This window comes from Ambystoma mexicanum, chromosome 4q, assembly GCF_040938575.1.
Source record: "Ambystoma mexicanum isolate Mex_15411 chromosome 4q, UKY_AmexF1_1, whole genome shotgun sequence".
NCBI classification, from domain to species: domain Eukaryota; kingdom Metazoa; phylum Chordata; class Amphibia; order Caudata; family Ambystomatidae; genus Ambystoma; species Ambystoma mexicanum.
In genome coordinates, this window is record NC_090928.1 from 896,424,244 (window position 1) to 896,442,384 (window position 18,141).

Here is an 18,141-nt window from a genome sequence, read left to right on the forward strand (position 1 = left end):
TTTGTAGAAGGACCTCGAAAACCTCTATCTCTTGTCAGTACAAATTGCATGGGATTAAGCTTTTGTATAGGTGGCAGTATGACCCACTCCGGCTAGCCAGAATGTATCAGGATGTGAGTCCTTTCTGCTGGCGGGGCTGTGGCCAGAAAGCGGACTACTGGCACATGTGGTGGGGATGTAGGGCGGTCCAGGCATATTGGGATGAAGTGCTCAGTTGGATAAAAGAGCTTGAAGGAGAGGAAAGGGAGAAGCACCCACTCTTGATCCTATTTAGTTTGACCGAAACAGAAGAACAAACAATCAAATTGCCCATAATGACACATGGGCTCTTGCTTGCTGCGAGGGCCTGCCTTACAACTGGGTGGAAAAGAACTAGTCTACCAACTAAAGCTGAGTGGATCAACGTCTCCCGTAATACTTTCAATATGGACAAGCTAACAGCAGCCATTCACGGTGATCGCACCTCCATTGACAATGAATGGTCCGAGTTCCGAGCCAAGTATATTGCACAAAGTTGAGTGTGCAACACGATACAGCTAAAGCGTCATTGCAATGATCTGCCTATTACCCTAATGTTAATTCCGAAATGTCTTATGCAAGTACCACTTTTCTAAAAAATTCCTTTGTCTATGAACTCCTTCGCCGGACTGTAAAATTCACTTTAGACCAGCTGTTGCCTCAAGGGCTGCTGGGTGGGGGGAGGGGGGCAGGGGTCAAGTTGTGGTAAGTCGTTAAGTATGAGCAACTATAAAGCAGTTGAGTTATTCTTTATTCTTTGTAATAAAAACTGCATTCTCTATGTTTGAAAAACAATAAAACCAATTTTAAAAAAAAAAAAGCAAATAGACAGACTATTATGCTATGCTTTCATTACACAAAATTTCAAACAACAAAAGAGTAAAAAAGGTACAAACCATTAATGATGCTCCATAATAATGTGAAACAAACCGAAGTGTCTTGCATATTATTTTTCTTTTTTCAGAGTCAAAATCCTAAATGGATATGAATTTTTAAAATAAGTTAATAAAAACATAATTTTGAAAGCAAGTTTAATCAAAACATCAATTTGTAGATGCAAAAAATTCAAATGTTCTCAACGCTCAAACGATTTCTTGGAAGATAATGTAGTAAAGCTCCATTTTATTGAGCTGGTTAGTCCTGGATTTAACGATTTGCATATTTGTTATAGATAGCCAGACATATTTTTGCTTGCTGCCAGCGCTCAGAAAGCTACATTTCAGAAAGGTGCCCTGTGTCAGTCAGCTGCTCATTCATGCAGAACCAATCGCATCCCTAGAGAAACCTTCAAATGGAACAAGTACTTGTGCCGTTTTTCATGCTGGTTGGCACATTAATATGTTTTTCTCTTTTGTGCTACATTTCATTGTGATTTTTGTCTTCTGTTTGGCCAAGATGGGTTTAAACATATCATGCATTGCCAAACGAAGGAGAGACAAAGTATTTTTACAGTGTATAGTTAAGTATTTTTATGTGAGCAATCACTAACTTACACATTTCTATGGAAAGCTGGAAATAATTAGTTATCTAGGGCTTACCCAAGTTATTCTGGAAATTTGGCAGAGAGTTTTCAAATGGTATCATCAACATTTTACAACGCACATTCACGTAACAAAGACTAGATATTGCTTCTAAAAGGTCCAGTAGTATTCTTACTTTGTCTAGAAGTGTTTTACAATGCATACCAACGCGAGTGTGCACCTCTCTTAATATCTTTGTCAAAACAACAGAAGTACTTAAAATAATAATTAGTTGTGTACAGTTTACTAAATAAATATCTATACTCCCTACCTTTATGTATGTTGGCAGAAATTACTTGGAAAGTCTCTTGCTTCAAAAACCATCTACCTTTTATAGGATACCATTAGTTGAGCCCACTGTAAACCTTCCGTTTAAAGGTGAGTAACAAGTGGTCATGAACCCGACAATATCATTTTGACAACTGCATGAGACTAGCACCACATGGGCCCTCCTAGGAAACAGCAATGGCCACCATGTCAGTAAATAGAGGGCCACCAGCGCTTCATTTCCTCCTAGGCACCCAGAAAACAGAAAGCATACGTGGAAAGAACATCCAATCACTGAACACTTGACATGAAGATCAATTCTGTCCCTGCGCTACTCCTATGTGACTGATTTTAACAGTTTCATGTTATTTCAAAAGTGTGCCTCGTAAGCCAGCAACCTGGGCCAAAGGCTGGGTGCTTTTAATTATTTTTTCATTGCTCCATAAAAATTTGAACTTTGCTGATGCACTCCTGAAGGGATCTGCCAGACCAGATGAATGACCACTGACCACCATCATTTTTATTATTACAGAAGATATCATTTAAGTCACCTGTTCTATTTCTATACGTTTTGGAACACAGCAATATTATAATGATTTGCTTAGAAACCAGGCCAGCCAAAATGCAGTCACGAGCTATGCAGCAAGTTACTATCATTATAAGACAGTTAACTCTAAGCCCCATTTTCTTTGCCATTTTTTGTGTGGGCTGTTAGTTGCCACTGAAAGCACAGCCTATAACCCGAAACTATTGTCACAGGTAGAGAACATAGGAGAGAGATAAAATGTGAGGGGGGGACACACAGCCTGGGGGTTCTGTTTAGTTATTTGCCCACCCACTGACTACCACTGGGTAATGCTAGCCCTATGGCAATTCCCCATGTAAGGGTGCAGAAGTAAGACCTTGACAAGGAGGAGTAATGGAGTTCACTATGGTGCAAAAGGAAAAGAAAAACCTAACTCACCCTAATCACCTCTGATTCAGTTGGGTTAGTGTGTAAGGGACAGATTTAGGATTTTGACAGTGGGACTTTTACTTTGGAAATAACTAGTGTCAGAATGTCCAAAGTTACAGTCCCACTGTCCAGTGTCAAAATCCTAATTCTGGCCCTTACACATTAAGCTAACTAAATCAAAGGTGATGTCTTCTTGATCCAGAGGGGTGACTCCCTTCCCCTGGACAAAAGTCGGTTTTTGTCTTGATCAGATTATCTTTGTCTAAGCAAAGCCACTCCTTAGCTGGCAGAGAAATTAATTTCTTTCCCCAGCCTTCCTCAGGCTTACAAATCAGTTCTGTAGCGTCCCAGACCCTGGTTAGTAGCTTTAGCTTACCCTCGCCAGCTACTGCGCTGCAAGTTCTGCTCTGCAAAAGCGTTGCCTGGATGTTCTCTCCCAGCTGTAGATGTTCCTGACCCTTGGGTGCAGACCTAGTTCCCCGTCACCAAGTGTTGCACTGACAAAGCATTGCCCGGATGCTCTCTCCAAGCTGTATGGGTCCCTGACCCTGGGTGCAAACCTGGTTCCCTCTCACCAACTGTTGCACTGATAAAGGGTCGCCTGGATGCTCTCTCCCAGCTGTAGGGGTCCCTGACCCTTGGGTGCAGGCCTGGATTCCTCTCACCAAGTGTTGCCTGGATACTCTTTCTAAGCTGTAGACTTGGTTCACTCTCCTGCCAAGCCTTATTACAAGCGCATGTATGATTTGGTTGCGAGTCCCAGACTCACCTTTCCAGCTTTTGCAACAACCTCGTTGATGTTTCCGAGCCCCTATGCCTTCCCGCATACCTTGTGTTATGGCTTACCCGAGTGCTGGCTCCCTCAAGGCAGCCGGGCTCAATTGCGGGACTCCAGTAAATTTACAGAGCTTTATTCCCCCTAGAGCGGCTCTGCCGGTTTCCTCTGCTCAGGGATGGCATGTTGGCGTGCTTTTGCGGTCCTCTGCTCTCTGGGCTGCCTGGAGTCTTGGTCTGCTTCTGAGCCACGTGGTCCTCCCATCCTGGAGATGGAGAGGAAGGAAAAGTGGAGCAAGGCTGGAAAGGGGCACCAGGGTCATGTTCCGGGTGGGAATGCCACGTTCTCCCGATGCGGTCATCACTGGTCCCAAAAGTGGTCTCCCATCCCATGAGATCCACCCGCTAAGTACCACCCTGTGATGAATCAGAGATGGGGCCATGGAAAGGCAGACGCTTTCTGATTCAAACCCTGGGGGCGGTGTTCTGCGGGAGGATCACATGGGGGGAGGGGAACAGGTCAGGAAGAATGGGAAACCACCTTGTATAATTTTCCCTAAGATTCCAACCTTCTAATAGCCTATTGTAAAGTAGAAACTATTAGAAAAAACATTTTTATATTGTGGACTTCCAGTCCCATAAATTCCTAAGTACTGGGATGAAGAAGAGGACTGCAGAGGCATAAGACTGCAGGTCGCAATCAATTAGGAATAAAGACCCACACCTGAGGAGAACTGGGAGGCATAAAAAGCCCCCTCAGGTGCAGGCCATTGAAAGGAGCAGCAGTAGAAGGTGGGCTACTTTTCCTACCTCTGCGTGGTAGCAGAGGTCGTGTGAGAGCAGTGACGCCGGGACCACAGTGGCGTGTGAAGTCGATGCTGGTACTGAGTGGGTCCTGAATGCTCCAGACCATAATTGCAGAGCTGGCGCAGCAGGGAGTGTCGGGGGAGACGACTCTCTCTTTGAGGAATGCAGCTACAGAGGTCGCGCAGTGTAAAGTGCACCTTTTGATAACTTTCCGCCTTGCCTGACAAGCACCGAAAGCAGGCGAGCACCGACATGTTGTGGGAGCCAGGAGAGCCCTGCTGGTGATGGACAAGAGTCGCAGAGGACCATGGAGCAGAGATTCACAGACTGCGTGGGGAAACTGAAGCAGAGTACCTGGAGGCAGTGAAGCAAACGGATGCACACGTCAGACACAGTGAGTTCTCTGTTGGATAGTGACCCCTGAGCACTTTAACTGCGCGCTGGCCAAGTCCAGTGGCATCAACCATAGTAGTGACAAGTGATAAACGAAGTAAAACAAGTGAAGCAGAATCGAATTAAATACTGAACCAGTAGAAAACAAGTTGATTCTCATATTATCAACTAAGCTGATTTAAAAGGGTGCAGGTGGCAACATAGGATTCTGATTGCCATATCAGAAGAGTGTGACTGTGAAATTGTGGGGCATGAAAAGAGACAGCAATGAGAAAGGGCAATATATATAAAAGAAAAGATAAACCATCATTGCCAAAGCCAAAAGAAGGCTGTTGGTATTTTCAAAGTAGATAAAAAAAAAATAATGCCTATATGAAAAGGAGGGCCTAAGAGAGAAGGGCTCAAACTCACATTGCCAAAGCCAAAGAAGTGTGAAATTGAACCAGAAACCTTATCAGCAGTTGGTTAGTAGAAAAGGGAAGAAAAAAAGTGGCAGGAAGGCTGCTCTTCTGAAGGAAGACGGTAAGAGGGATTGGAGCATAATCTGCAGAGAGTGTGTCAGTCATCTGGGTGTAACAAACAGCACCAGTGTGATTCTTGTTTCCCTTGAAGTGGTTCTTATATTTGAAGTTGTGGAGCAAAAGACATTGCTAGTTTGTTTGAATTCAACCGTTACTACAGAAGTACTTACAAGTAGTAATTTGTTCTGGCCTGGCAGGAGAGTACTGGAGGAGCGCAAGAATTAGCCGCAGAACGGAAGAAGCATTTCGAGCATTTCGCTGTGAGTGTGATCGACTGCCGACTTCGACGCAAACACACGAGATAGACCGGCAAGCACCAATCGCTTTCTTCGGGTTCATTTCTTGTCCTTAAATTGGTGTTCATTATTGCATACACCATTAAGAAGATTCTTCGAAATAAGGTGTTACACCCGTACCTTCGGACGTACCTATTCAGTAGACTATTGCTGTGTACGCAAAGTAGACGCAGCCAACGTTACTCCACTTTCCATTACATAGATCACAGAAGGTGCATCATTGCACTTCTGGGCTTCAGTTTTATGGATTACATGCAACTGACACGTGGCAACCAGGACCCTTGATCACAGAAAGTGAATATTTGACAGACGCCACCGCCTGAACAAGTACTGTGGCCCACCTTTATGGGCACAAGTGCTCTCTATTAGTCTGATAGTTCCTTGCCAGTCCTGCAGCTGAGGCGTGTGGGGCTTAAACATTGACGACACTCTGTCTTCATCCTGTGCAATCCTGCAAAGACCAGAGTGATATTGAATCCTCCTGCTGCTTTGCACCTAAACCACAGTGGACCAATAACAGGACCCTGAAGTTTGAAGTCCATATCCCACTGGACTCTAATATTGTTCATGCGCAATAGCGCAATAGCATTTAGTTTGCAGCTTTGTTAGTTTATGTTTGTTTAGCTGTTTAATTTTAGAGGCTAATTTTTAACGGTTAGCTTTTGCAATATCAGATTTGGTAGATGGCAGACTACCCATGATGAATTTCTGTTTAGCTTTTTTTTCACATACAATCAGAAAGAAACATGTTGGAAATTTATGAGAGAATGAGTATGTCTGAATTCTGACTAGAGTGATTGCAGTGTATGAAGTGATTTGTGTTTTGGTATCCCAACAACACAACATCAGTGAACTTGGTACTTGGATAACAATTGGTTTATCTACAGTCTTTCTTCCAGTATACCCAATAATCTTATGGTGTTAATTTTCTGCACCTGCACTTTTCCTGAGACCACATTGTCTATTTTTGAAATGCTTGCTGTCCACAAGGATTTTTTTTTAACATTGTTCAAAAGGAATACAATTATGAGATATATTTTTGTAAACCTGATTTATGACTCGTTTGTATAAACTAAGGTTTGTTCTTGTGCAAAGCACATTGTGGTTCAATCTGGAAATAGAGCTAATAGCCCCCTAGCACTATTACGTTTTCTGCTCAAGGCTTTGCCTAATTTTGAGGATGTGCTAGTAGTGAGCAAGTTGTTGTCCTCTCACCTCTCCTTTCGTGCTGGCAGAAGAGCACACCAGGTCAGAGGACCGTGTCTTGATAAGCCTGGAAAGTGAGTAGACCAGGTGGAAGCCATTTAAGTACTGTGGTATAGTTAAGTCTTGAAGAAGAAGCTGAAGAACCACTAAAGTGTTTTTGTTGATTAATGCAGAATAATCCTGACAAATTAATAACATTGAAGCATGTGTTATGTGAACTGCGGCTGAAGTATGTAACATTGTCAAACAAGTGGTTTTCTGAACTGGTGCAGAAATATACTGACAAAGACCTTTTTGTTAAAACCAATGAAGTAAGGATATATTCTGAGGTGCTGAACAGAAGTTGTTTCAAGAACTTGGTGTTATCAAATTGGAACTTTGTGTTATTACGTTGGAACCAAAAGAGAACTTTGTTATGATACAGAAATTCCCTAACCTTTTTGGAACTGTTGAACAAAATCCTACTTGAATCTGGGGAAGGGGAATTCACCCAGACTAGAAGGAGAAACAATTAGGATGTGGATTTAACTGTTGTATTTGCTGCTGTGTAACTGCTATATATTGACATGCTATGTTGTGTATGTTTAAGTGTGAGGGACAGAATCCTTTTGTTTCTTTTAGTTTATTTTAGGCAGGGAAATACTTGTCAGACTAGGGATAGTGAGGTGCTTATCCAACCTTCTGAGTTAATAAAATGGCATCTTTTGAAAAGCCTTCACAAAGCTGTCTGCCTCACATTTGTGACCCCTCACAAACCCTCAGGGGGACTTCCGGGTAGCAGCCCCACCACCCTGGCCTCATGGAAAGGGTCTCACACTTCAGAAGAAGTGACATCATGGGATTTGTCATCCCCCCACAACCTGCCACTCCATGCCCAAAGCACATCCCCCTGGGACGTGGAACATTGTTCTATAAAGGGCATGCCTGTGTTACTTCTAAGCAATGTTCTGAGACTTAATTGCTTAGTTGCAGCTGTAAATGTACTACTGGTGTAATAAAATTGCCTTCAGCTACTTGATTTATAAGAGTTTTGTGTGTCCTTGTATCTGAGGTGCAGTTAAAAATGAAGCATTGGCAAAGCCAACAGTTTGGGCTTGTGTATAGGCATTTGACAGACACTGCCATTATTTGCCCAGGTGTACACGCACTTTTTCAGCTGTTGACATTGTATGAGCCGGTAGTTCCAAAATAGCAGTGCCTGGGAAATGCCTATGCAATGCCTAGAACAAATGCAAACATGTGTGCTCTGTTTCTTTTGTGACCAAACTGGTCAGACAATATACCTTGTGAGTTAGGTTACATAATTTTCATCTCTGAATTTCCATTTTATTTTAGCTAATCTACCCCATTAAAAGAAACTTCACCTTTAAGGGACTTAACCCAGAATTGTGAACAGATCATCTTCCACAAAAGTAAGCAATATTGCCTGCATGCCAGTGTGATCAACAACACATCTCATTAAATATTTGTGACTTGTGAAATTTCAAAACAAGCCATGTGTTTCATGTCTTTCTCTGTAAATACACTGATTACCGAGGAGGAATACAGTAATTAAAAGGAACTCCTTGCCAAACCTTACATTAAGATACACCAATATGCAGATGATAACAGAGATTAATCTAAATATAATTGCATCAACCACGTCCATCACCACACTGTCTATCTCTCATCCAAACCTGGATGTGAGGAACCTACCTGAAACCTAATCTGACAAAGATCAAAATAATTCTCCTGAGAAAAACCACCATGCATGCCCAAGTCAAGAATTGACTGACTGTCATGAAGCACAATAGATTCAGGCCTCAACTGTCCCCCAGTGCAAATCCTCTCGGATTTGTCATCAACTGCAACCTCTCATTGAAAGCACACATCACCAGAACCCAAACAGCATGGTACCTGCTTGCATTCCTCCTCAAATACAAGCCCTGAGTTTCAAAACAATTGTGCAAGCCCTGGTCACTGTACACCCGGATGGTGGGAACACCCTGCTTGGTGGAGTGTCAGATGACACATTGGCCCCTGTGAAAGCCATCCAGAACATGGCACCATGCCTCATCACAGAAATAAGAACATTCAACTACATCACCCCAATCCTGAAGTAGCTGCAATGACTACCACATCAAGCACAGTTAATTTTCAAGACAGCCTGCATCACCTACAAAGCAGTCAATCAAAACACTACTCTACCTGGCAGAGAAACTCGTCACGGTCAGGAAATGAAGAACTGCAGAATACAAAACACTAGAAAACAGTCCTTTTCCTACAACACAACCTCTCTTTGGAGCAAGTTATTATGCACAAGACTTGTCCTCATCATCCGACTTTTCAGGAATGACTTGAAGACCCTACTTTTCAAACAGTTCTCGCCAATCACTACCCTCAACCCTACTTCTCCCCTTCCAGAGCTTTCCATCATCCCGTTCTACCATTACCAATTCCTGGTCATCTGCTACCCCTGCAGCCTAACTGTAACACCATTGGTAAGTCCCCCAAGTACAGCATTATAATGCTTCCCAACTGGGATTTACATTTTATAAATTCCATATATACAAAAGGAATTAAGGATTAAGCTCAAACACCTGTCTGCAATTTACATGAGAAAATATGTTATGGTGTTCCTTTAAGCCAAGTTAAATTAATTTTACATATATGTGGTTCTGTTACCTTACATGTGTTTAGAAAGCACAGGACGCCTCAGTATTCTATATATTAATTATAAAATAATTATCCATTCAGAAGCTAATGCAAAAATTGGCAAATTATATTTTTAATCCAATTAATGTTGTAATCTATCAGTTGAAAACAGTGATTAGCCTACAATACAATGAGTAGTAATCCCCAGCTCGCAATACGTAGCACACATCAATATTAATTATTGACATGGGCTGCTTCAAATTCTTGAAATCTAAAACTGTAATCACTCTGAAATCATTCAAATTGACCAGTCTGTGAAATACATTTCAGATTAATGCTCTGAAACAATGTATTTCATCTCTGTGAATTTTGTTTAAATCATGTTGCACCCATGAGATATATATATGACAGACATTACTTACCCAATGCTTAGCATGATTTGCATTTACCGCCATCTAGTAACTGGTCCGGAGTATTACAAGTTGTTTACTTTTAAAGTAAAAGGGTGTCAAGAGAGGCGTTCCTGTCACACTACCCCCTAGCCTACATGTGCATGTACCCGTGATGCTCTATGTATTGACATACTCAGTTTGCTTCTTTTCCTGATGTGACGTGTTTATGGAAGCAGGTACTACATGTCAGAATAAAGGCAATAACTAAGCTAATTTGTTTTTCACGAACCGGAGCTACCATGTGGGGAGGATGGGTGGACAAATGCAACTCTAAACAGCTACCAGCCAGAGAAAGACTATTACTGGGTAACTAACTTCGGTCTTTAGAGACTTTTGAATCTGTTTAGATTAAAATATTTTTCATAGACGAGCAAGTAGTGCAGTTTAGGGTGGAGAGAAGTGTGCTGCTGGTAGTGTTGAAAACATATTTTTAAGTACTGCCTGCTCCACTTCAAAATCTGTCCAAGTTGTTGTGTTCAGACAGTAATGGTGTCTGCAAGTGTGAACAGAACTCCAAGCTGCAGCTTTGCAAATTGTGTCAAAAGGCATGCCTGCTTTGAATACAAGAGTTTAGTGCCAGTACCGAATGTAGAGTGCTTTCAAGACGAAAGGAAATGGTCTATGTATGGTTTTATAGCATTCTTGACTGCAGTGCAAAATCCAGAGTGCAACATCTACATAGGAAACTACAAAGCCTCCCAGACCTGTAGTAAAGGAGACAAATAATCGACTGCTCTAGTACAGTGAATTTGTTATATCCATGAACAAACAAATAATGTGTAATGCATCTATTTCTCCCCTCTACATTGTGGGGATAGAAAGAAGATTGGTAGTTCATTTGCTGAAAGCGCATGCAGTTCACTCGCTCTCCTTATAGAATTGATGGCTACCAGAAAGGCAACCTTGTAAATAAGGACTTGTGCATGGGTTTGAAGATAGGATCCAGGAGTCCATGAAGTGCTGTGTTAAGTTCCCGCCAGGAGCTGGGTTTGCAATTGGTGGGGGACAAGCACTTAACACCTTCCCAAAAAAGAAACCATGCATTAGGAAGTAGTCTATGCTGCCAGTGCAGCTAAGTAGATCATCAAACAAGAAAGTAAGACCATGCCACACGCAAGGTATTCAAAGTTGGTAATAATGAAGTGGTGCAACCATGTGAAAACATGTACTAGACGCACATTATACCGAAAGCATGGAATGCCACGTAAACAAACCACCTGGAAAAACAGTATGGCCAAAGACCTTTGAATGTGTATGCAAATGAATATACACAGAAGTGCTCATAGCAAAGAGTTTATTAATGTAGATGTTATATTAAGTTCCATTAAGTGCAGCAAAGGAGAAGGATAAGCTCTTCGAGAACATGCCCAATGCGTTTCAGTACATTGCCATCATCAGCGGCATAATTCTTCTGAACAAAAACGCACACAAAAATGGGAATTAGAACTAGCTGAAGCATAATTTAAACATTCTCACTAAGGGAGCATAGTGGTAAAATCCAAATTATTTCAAAAGTGAAAAAGCCCAAGCATACAGGGTTAAGCAAGACAGAGCCTCCAGCAGCAGCAGGAGCAACTGTCGTCAGGGCAGGCGGGCTATTATTTATGCTAATAGAGTGCCATGTGACAGTTAACAATAAAAACAGACGCAAGGTATGAAAATGTAAAAGGCTAAAAAGGAAACTGAGAAAATAATATAAAGACTATACTAAAAACAAATAACTTCAGATAGATCATTCAAATGTAATAAAAGAAAAGGGTAAAAAATTATGAAGCCAAAAATTGCTTGGAAAAGAGGAAATAAAGCTGGTTTGCAGGGAACACAAGAGGACAACTATGTATAAGATAAACTAAAAAAGGAAAGAACACATCTAAACGTGGAAAAGAGTGTGAATGGAGACGGTCTCTGCCAGGTCCTACCTGGGTGCAGAACCGTATTCAAGGTGGCACAACAGCTGAGATCCAACACCCCCCGATTTAAAAGATAGATATGAATAAGATCATCAATAGTTAAAGTGTAAAGTAAGCAGCACATATCATTCAAGAAAGCTGTTGACATACATTTCTTGATTCAGACCACAAGGAGACAATGGGCCTCATTACAACTATGCCGGTCCAGAAACAACAGTGCCGGCAAGTTTACTGGCATCGTTGTTTCCGGACCGGCATATTGCAGGTCTGCCTGCCAGAAACGCTGTGCCTGGCATGTCTGACCCTGCTGGGAACAGCGGCCATGGTAGGGAGACCATCACAGAAGCGCTGGCACCGTTCATAACGGTGCCAGTGTTTCGGTGTTCCCCATTCCCATAAAGTCCTATGGGACTGTATGGAAATGGGGAATTACAATTTACCTGCACCTGACTTCCTGGACCGCCATGGTTTGTAATCCACCGGGAAATCAGTCACCAGTAAATTGTTACAGGTCCGGCGGCAACCTGCCGGTATCATCGGCACGGTTACCGCCTGACCCGTAATGAGGCCCAATGTCTGTGAATGGGGAATCCCAAAATGTTCATGCTGTAGAAGCAATCGATCAATATCTCCTCCAGAACATGGTTTCTTGAGAACCTCAAAATTTGAATTTTCATTGGTGCAATAACATGCGAGTGGTTCTCAAAATGTAGATCAATTGGAGACTTGTATTCTTGCCTAGCGTTCATTCCATCAAATTTGTGTTTCTTGGTTGGTCATGCTAATATGTAAAAGTCTGCAAGGGGTTTTTGTAGAGTAGGTGACATGACTACACAAGCAGGTTGAGTATTGTTTGAGAATTGTTGTGGTGCCAAATTCATGCCAAGGCAGACTGGTGTCCCTTTGCCAGAAGGTTTGCAGGCCTTCAGCTGTGTGCCCTATTTTAGCATGGTCTTACTACTTTGTAGGAAGCAATCTTAAGATTTCCATGGTGAGACACCTAGGCCAAGTGGCTACGTGGCCCTATGAAGATGGGATCCATCTGCAAAGTAACCATAGACTCCCCCTCAATACCCCTTTTCCCACTCTGTCTATTTCAATAACCTCTCACAAGGTTTGAGGATCAGCAAACTCGTTGGTGCCTACCTTTCCTCCCTCCATGTCATAAGGCACAGAATGATGAACCTTGCAAGATTTAAGTGTTTTAGCCTTTAGTGCAATCCATCACGGTGTAATCATAAAGGAGGCAACAATTACACACCTTGTGAGTGTTGTGCCAGGGAATTTGTGTGTTGCACTGGGAAAAAGCCTAAAGGTTTTCTTCTCTAGCTAGGGAAATGGTGCCGGGAAAGCCAGTGGGTCCAATAAACAATAACAAGTGGGGGATTCGCTAATTAATTCTCTCCCTACCGCATGTCAGAGATAAAAGGTTTCAGCGCTGCAAGAAGACTGCTTTTGACAATGACATCCTCCGTGTAATGAAGACAAATGGTAGGTGTCTTTGGCCTCAGAAATTTCTGCTGCAACTCCTACAACCATATCAATGGAAAAACAAACAAATAATAAGTCTAAGGATGTTCAGGCGGGGAGCATTATCCTGCACATGTAGGATAGGTATAGTGTGGCAGGAATGCCCTTGTCCATTCCCTTTTACTTTATAAGTAAACCATATTTGATACTCGGGACCAACCACTAGATGGTGGAATATGCAAAGCATGTGAATCCAAACAGGACCACAAACCTTAGAGCTATATATATATATAATAATATAATAATTTGTGAGACCAGGGATGTGAGCCCACTACGCAACATTCCCCTTAGGGGTGATGGAAAGTGGAACCTCACAGGAAGAGACTCTCCTCTTGGGGATAGGGACTCCCGTTCCGTCCAGGAACTCCCTATAACCTTTTCCAAAGAGATAACCAGAACATCAAAGAACCAAAACCTTCCCTCTAATCCAGTCACTATTTGCTAGTGCAATATTATCAATAACCAACCTTTAGCTATCTCCTCATACTGTGAAGAAGATGAGGAGAAGCAGGACGAGTAATCCGTGGTTGGCAGCCAACCACATTGACACGAAGGAGATAGAACGCAGAAGAACAAATACGCCCTGGAAACAAAGGATGGTGTACCTCAGCTTGGGAGGGCCCAACTCTTCCTCATAAAAACCAAGAAAGGACAATGAACAATGAAAGAAGGCTGTCCAATACGGCAAGGAAAGCAGCTGACCTGATGCCCTGAGGTGGCCGGGCCAGATTGGTTGGCACCTTCTACTTACTTTCAGCAGCACCGGAGCCAGCAGGCGATCGCTAGCCCCCCACCCCTCAAAGGGCCACCTGAAAGGGTCTTGCTCACCCCTGTCTGGCCCTGTGTGGGCCCCCAACCCACGCAGTATCACCCATCGCTATCTCTGTGATCGCACACCGGGTAAGCACCAGCTCTCTTGTTATGATGTTGTAATACCCTTGGCCTTCTCCTCTTCATTGACCCACAATCTCACTGGTTTTGTATGCCCGCAAATCAGAGCATCCCACTTCCAGCCGTGCCATGTTTCTCACTGTGTGCCTTCCGTCATGATCCTTCCTAACTGTAGCCTTGCAGCACACTTACCCACACTTGACACTGTGTGCGTCACCTAGCTACTTCATCCCTTCTGGCAGACCCTGCCTCACTGTTCTGGCAAAAACTATCCTATTCATCTCTGCAGGTTGCCCCTCCACTACAGCCTTGCTGCTTGTACCTTGACCTTAAGAGCTCGTCTTTCAGCCTGGTGCTCTGCTGTCGTGGACTTCTCAATCCTCGTACTGTATCTCTGCACCATGTGAAATGCTCTCTGCTGTTCTTCACCAATTGTTTCCTGCTGCATTTTGTGCCTTGCCTGATATCAACTTTGCTGCATTTTAGGGCATAGCTTGAATTTCGAACCTAGGTGGGTTTTTATCTGTGCATCCACCATCTTGCTGCATTTTAGGTCCTAGCCTGAATTTTGAACCTAGGCGTGTTTTTATCTGTGCATCCACCATCTTGCTGCTTTTAGGGCCTAGGCTGGATTTCAAACCTCTGTGTGTTTTTATCGGTACATCAACCATCTTTGCTTCATTTTGTGCCTTGACTAATACCATGTTGTGCTGCATCTGTGCCTTACCTGAAAAACAAACTTAGGTGTGCTCTTTAATTGTGTCCCTTGACTGTCTTATATTGCTCACCTGCGTCATCTTTACATGCCTGGCTGCTAGGCCACTTGGCGAGTTCTCGTGCATTGTGCAGCTTCCCCTGTCTACCTCTCTCTCTCTCCCCCACTATTCCCATGGCACTCACTATCTCTCCTATCTATTCTAACTGCTACTCTATCACCTATCCTACCTCTCTCTCAAAGTCTGGATGGAAAAAGCTAAATAAAAGCTCTCCTGGACTCTAATCCAGGACTACCTATTGCTGATACCTACGTCAATGCCACTTCCAGCCAGACTTTCATGGACATCAGCTTCTCTGTCCCCTCTCCTGACCTATTGACCCCCCCATTTGACCCCACTCTCTCCCGTTTCTCCTCCTCAGCCATTAATGGTCTTTTCCTTCTCGACCAGTGCCTGCCTTCTCTCATAAACTTTCTCCTTTCTCCCTCCACCCCTTCTTCCTCTCCTCTCACTTCTCCACCATCACCAATGGGAGTACCATGCCCCTGTACACCCAGGCGGAAAACCTTCAAAGGTGGTAATTTCGATTAGCTACTCTGAATGCAAGCTCTGCTGTCAAACACTCCCCTGACATCTGTCATCTTTGACCTGGATATCCTCGCCCTTACCGAGACATGGCTCAATGCCAGCTCTTGAAACTCTCCTTCCTGAGGGCTACAAAATCCTCTCCAAACCCAGACCCAATAGGCCTGGAGGTGAAGTGGCCTTGATCCTCCCTGAGTGGGTCCCTGCTTCATCATTCCTACTCCTCTTTTGAATGCCTCGTCTGTTTCACCTACTCTCCCTCGCACCCTCTCCACCATCTACAGATCCCCTGGCTCTATCTCCCTTTTCCTCTCTGAATGGGCCGACATTAGCTCTTCCCTCTCCACCTCCTCTTCCAAACTCCTCCTCCTTGGTGACTTCAAAATCAACCTCGACTATCCTGAATCATCCACCTCTCAGTTCCGGGGGCTTCTGCGACTCCCTCCTTCTCACTATTCTTCCTTCCGGCCCGACTCACTCTGCCGGCCACACCCTTAATGCTCTCATCTCTGGTGACATCCCTATTTCTAATTCAGTGAACACCACCCCCCCCCTTCCTGGTCCGACCACTCTCTCCTTTCCTCCGTCCTGGTGCCCTTGGCCCCCTATCCGAGCCACCCCCTGCACCGGCAGCCTCATTCACCGTCATTCAACCGATGAAGCAAGTGTCAGTTGCTGCTTTTGCCCCCACCTTCACCCCCCTCCGACCCTGCTCCTGACTCCCCCTCTAACTCTGACCTTGCTAACCTGTACATTGCCATCTCTAACACTCTTAACATCCTTGCTGCTGCCATGAGGATTCGCCTAAAACCTGCCACTAAGAACAAAAACAGGTTTTGACTCCGATTTAGCATCTCTGAAACTGAAGCGCAGAGTTGCTGAACGGAAATGGTAGACCTTGGGCTCTGACAAACTGACCTGTCGCTTGCTCCAAAGGCAATATCACTTCTCTATCCACTCCAAGAAGCGGGCCCACATCCAAGCCCTTATCTATGGAGCCTAACATGGACGAATATTTCAAAATATGCAGGAACTCGCCAATCCACTTGCAGTCTCTACCTCTCTCCCTCCTTGCCAAGCTCTCTGCACTCACTGCCTTGGCCTCCTCATATCCAAAACTCAGGACATCCTGTCCTCACCCTTGGCCCCCTCCTACCATCCCCCCTACCTCTCCTCCCTCCTGCCCATAGCACCGGATGAGGTCTCTAAAGTGGTCCGCTCTATGAAGACTTCCTCCAAACAGGTGCTGACCTGCTCCTCCAGAACCATGAAGGACATTTCCTCTCCCGCCCCAGCTCTTGCTGACTTCTGCAATCACTCCTTTGCCACAGGCTCTTTCCCTTTATCCCTCAAGCCCTCCCTGGTGCACCCTCTCCTAATGAACCCATCTGCTGACCCCTCTTGCCCAGGTAACTATTACCCTATCTCTACGAATCCCTTCCTGGGTAAACTCTTGGAAAAGTTGGTCCTCCCTCAATTGACCCTCCACACTGATCTTGTTGGTTGCCTTCATGACCATCATTCTGGATTCCGGGTCTCCAGAGGCACAGAAGCTGCTCTCCTGAACACCCTTGAAACCATGCTCACAGATCTCGACTGCAACTCTCCTCCTGTTCTCATTCTCCTCAATGTCTCCTCACCCTTTGACACAGTCAACCATACCATCCTCATAAAACGACTTGTGACATCCTTGGTGGAACTGGATTGGCCAACCTCCTTACTCAATAACCGCCCTTCCCAGCTGCAACTGGGCCCTTCCTCCTCTACCACCACCCTCAATACCTGTGGCGCCACCGAGGGCGCTATCCTATCACCCTGGCTCTTCAATATCTATCTTGCCCCTCTTGCTCACCTGATCTCCTCCTCCTCTCCTCATTTCCAGTATTATGCTGATGACACACAGCTTTCCTTTAAACTTCCCTCTACCTCCCCTTCTTCCTCCTCTCTCATCCCTGGCTGTCTGTCTTCCATTCAGGCCTGGTGTGCAGCAAATAATCTCGATCTCATTGCCAGTAAGACGGAGATCCTCCTCATCGGGACACCTGTTCCCTTTTTTCCTCCTACCCTCTGGCCTCCCTCCTTGGGCCCCCTACCCCACCATCTCGTGAAACCAAAATCCTCATCTTTGACTCCACTCTATCCTTCAACCCTCATACCTTGGACATCACCAAGAAGTCCCACTTCCAGCTCCACCTCCTCAGAGTTGTTCTTCCTTTTCTCACCTTCTCCCCGAAGCTCAATGTCTCCAAAGCTCTGGTTCTCTCCAGGCAGGACAACTCAACAGTCTATTTTTCAGTCTCCCTCTTTCCTCCCTTTGCCCCTCCAGCTAATCCAGAACGGGGCTGCAAGACTTATCCTTGGCCTCAAGCCCAGGGACTGTAGCTCTCCAGCCCTACACGGGCTCCCGGTGGCTGCAAGGATCAAATTCAAGACCCTCTGCATCATCCACAATGCCTTCTGTGGCCTGGACCATGCTATCCCCAACTTACCCTACCTAAATACTTCCCTGCTGGAGCCCTACGCGCCTCTAATTCCAACTCTGACTGTCAAACGCTTATCCAAGCAGAGAGTGGGGGACAGGTCTCTTTCCTCAGCTGGTGCCTCTCTTTGGAACAGCCTTCCTGCCCCTCTCCAACTTGAGATGGACTTCCTTAAATTCCAGAAAC

General features: G+C 44.5%; 1 protein-coding gene across 1 annotated transcript in view; it reads right to left on the minus strand.

Annotated features, from left to right (window-relative positions):
* Positions 1–18,141, minus strand: part of DYNC2LI1 (dynein cytoplasmic 2 light intermediate chain 1) — an 809,324-nt gene that overhangs the window by 344,150 nt on the left and 447,033 nt on the right. Inside the window, exon 8 of the mRNA XM_069608461.1 lies at positions 915–992. Coding sequence (XP_069464562.1) covers positions 915–992 — 78 coding nt within the window. The remainder of the gene's footprint in view (positions 1–914; positions 993–18,141) is intronic.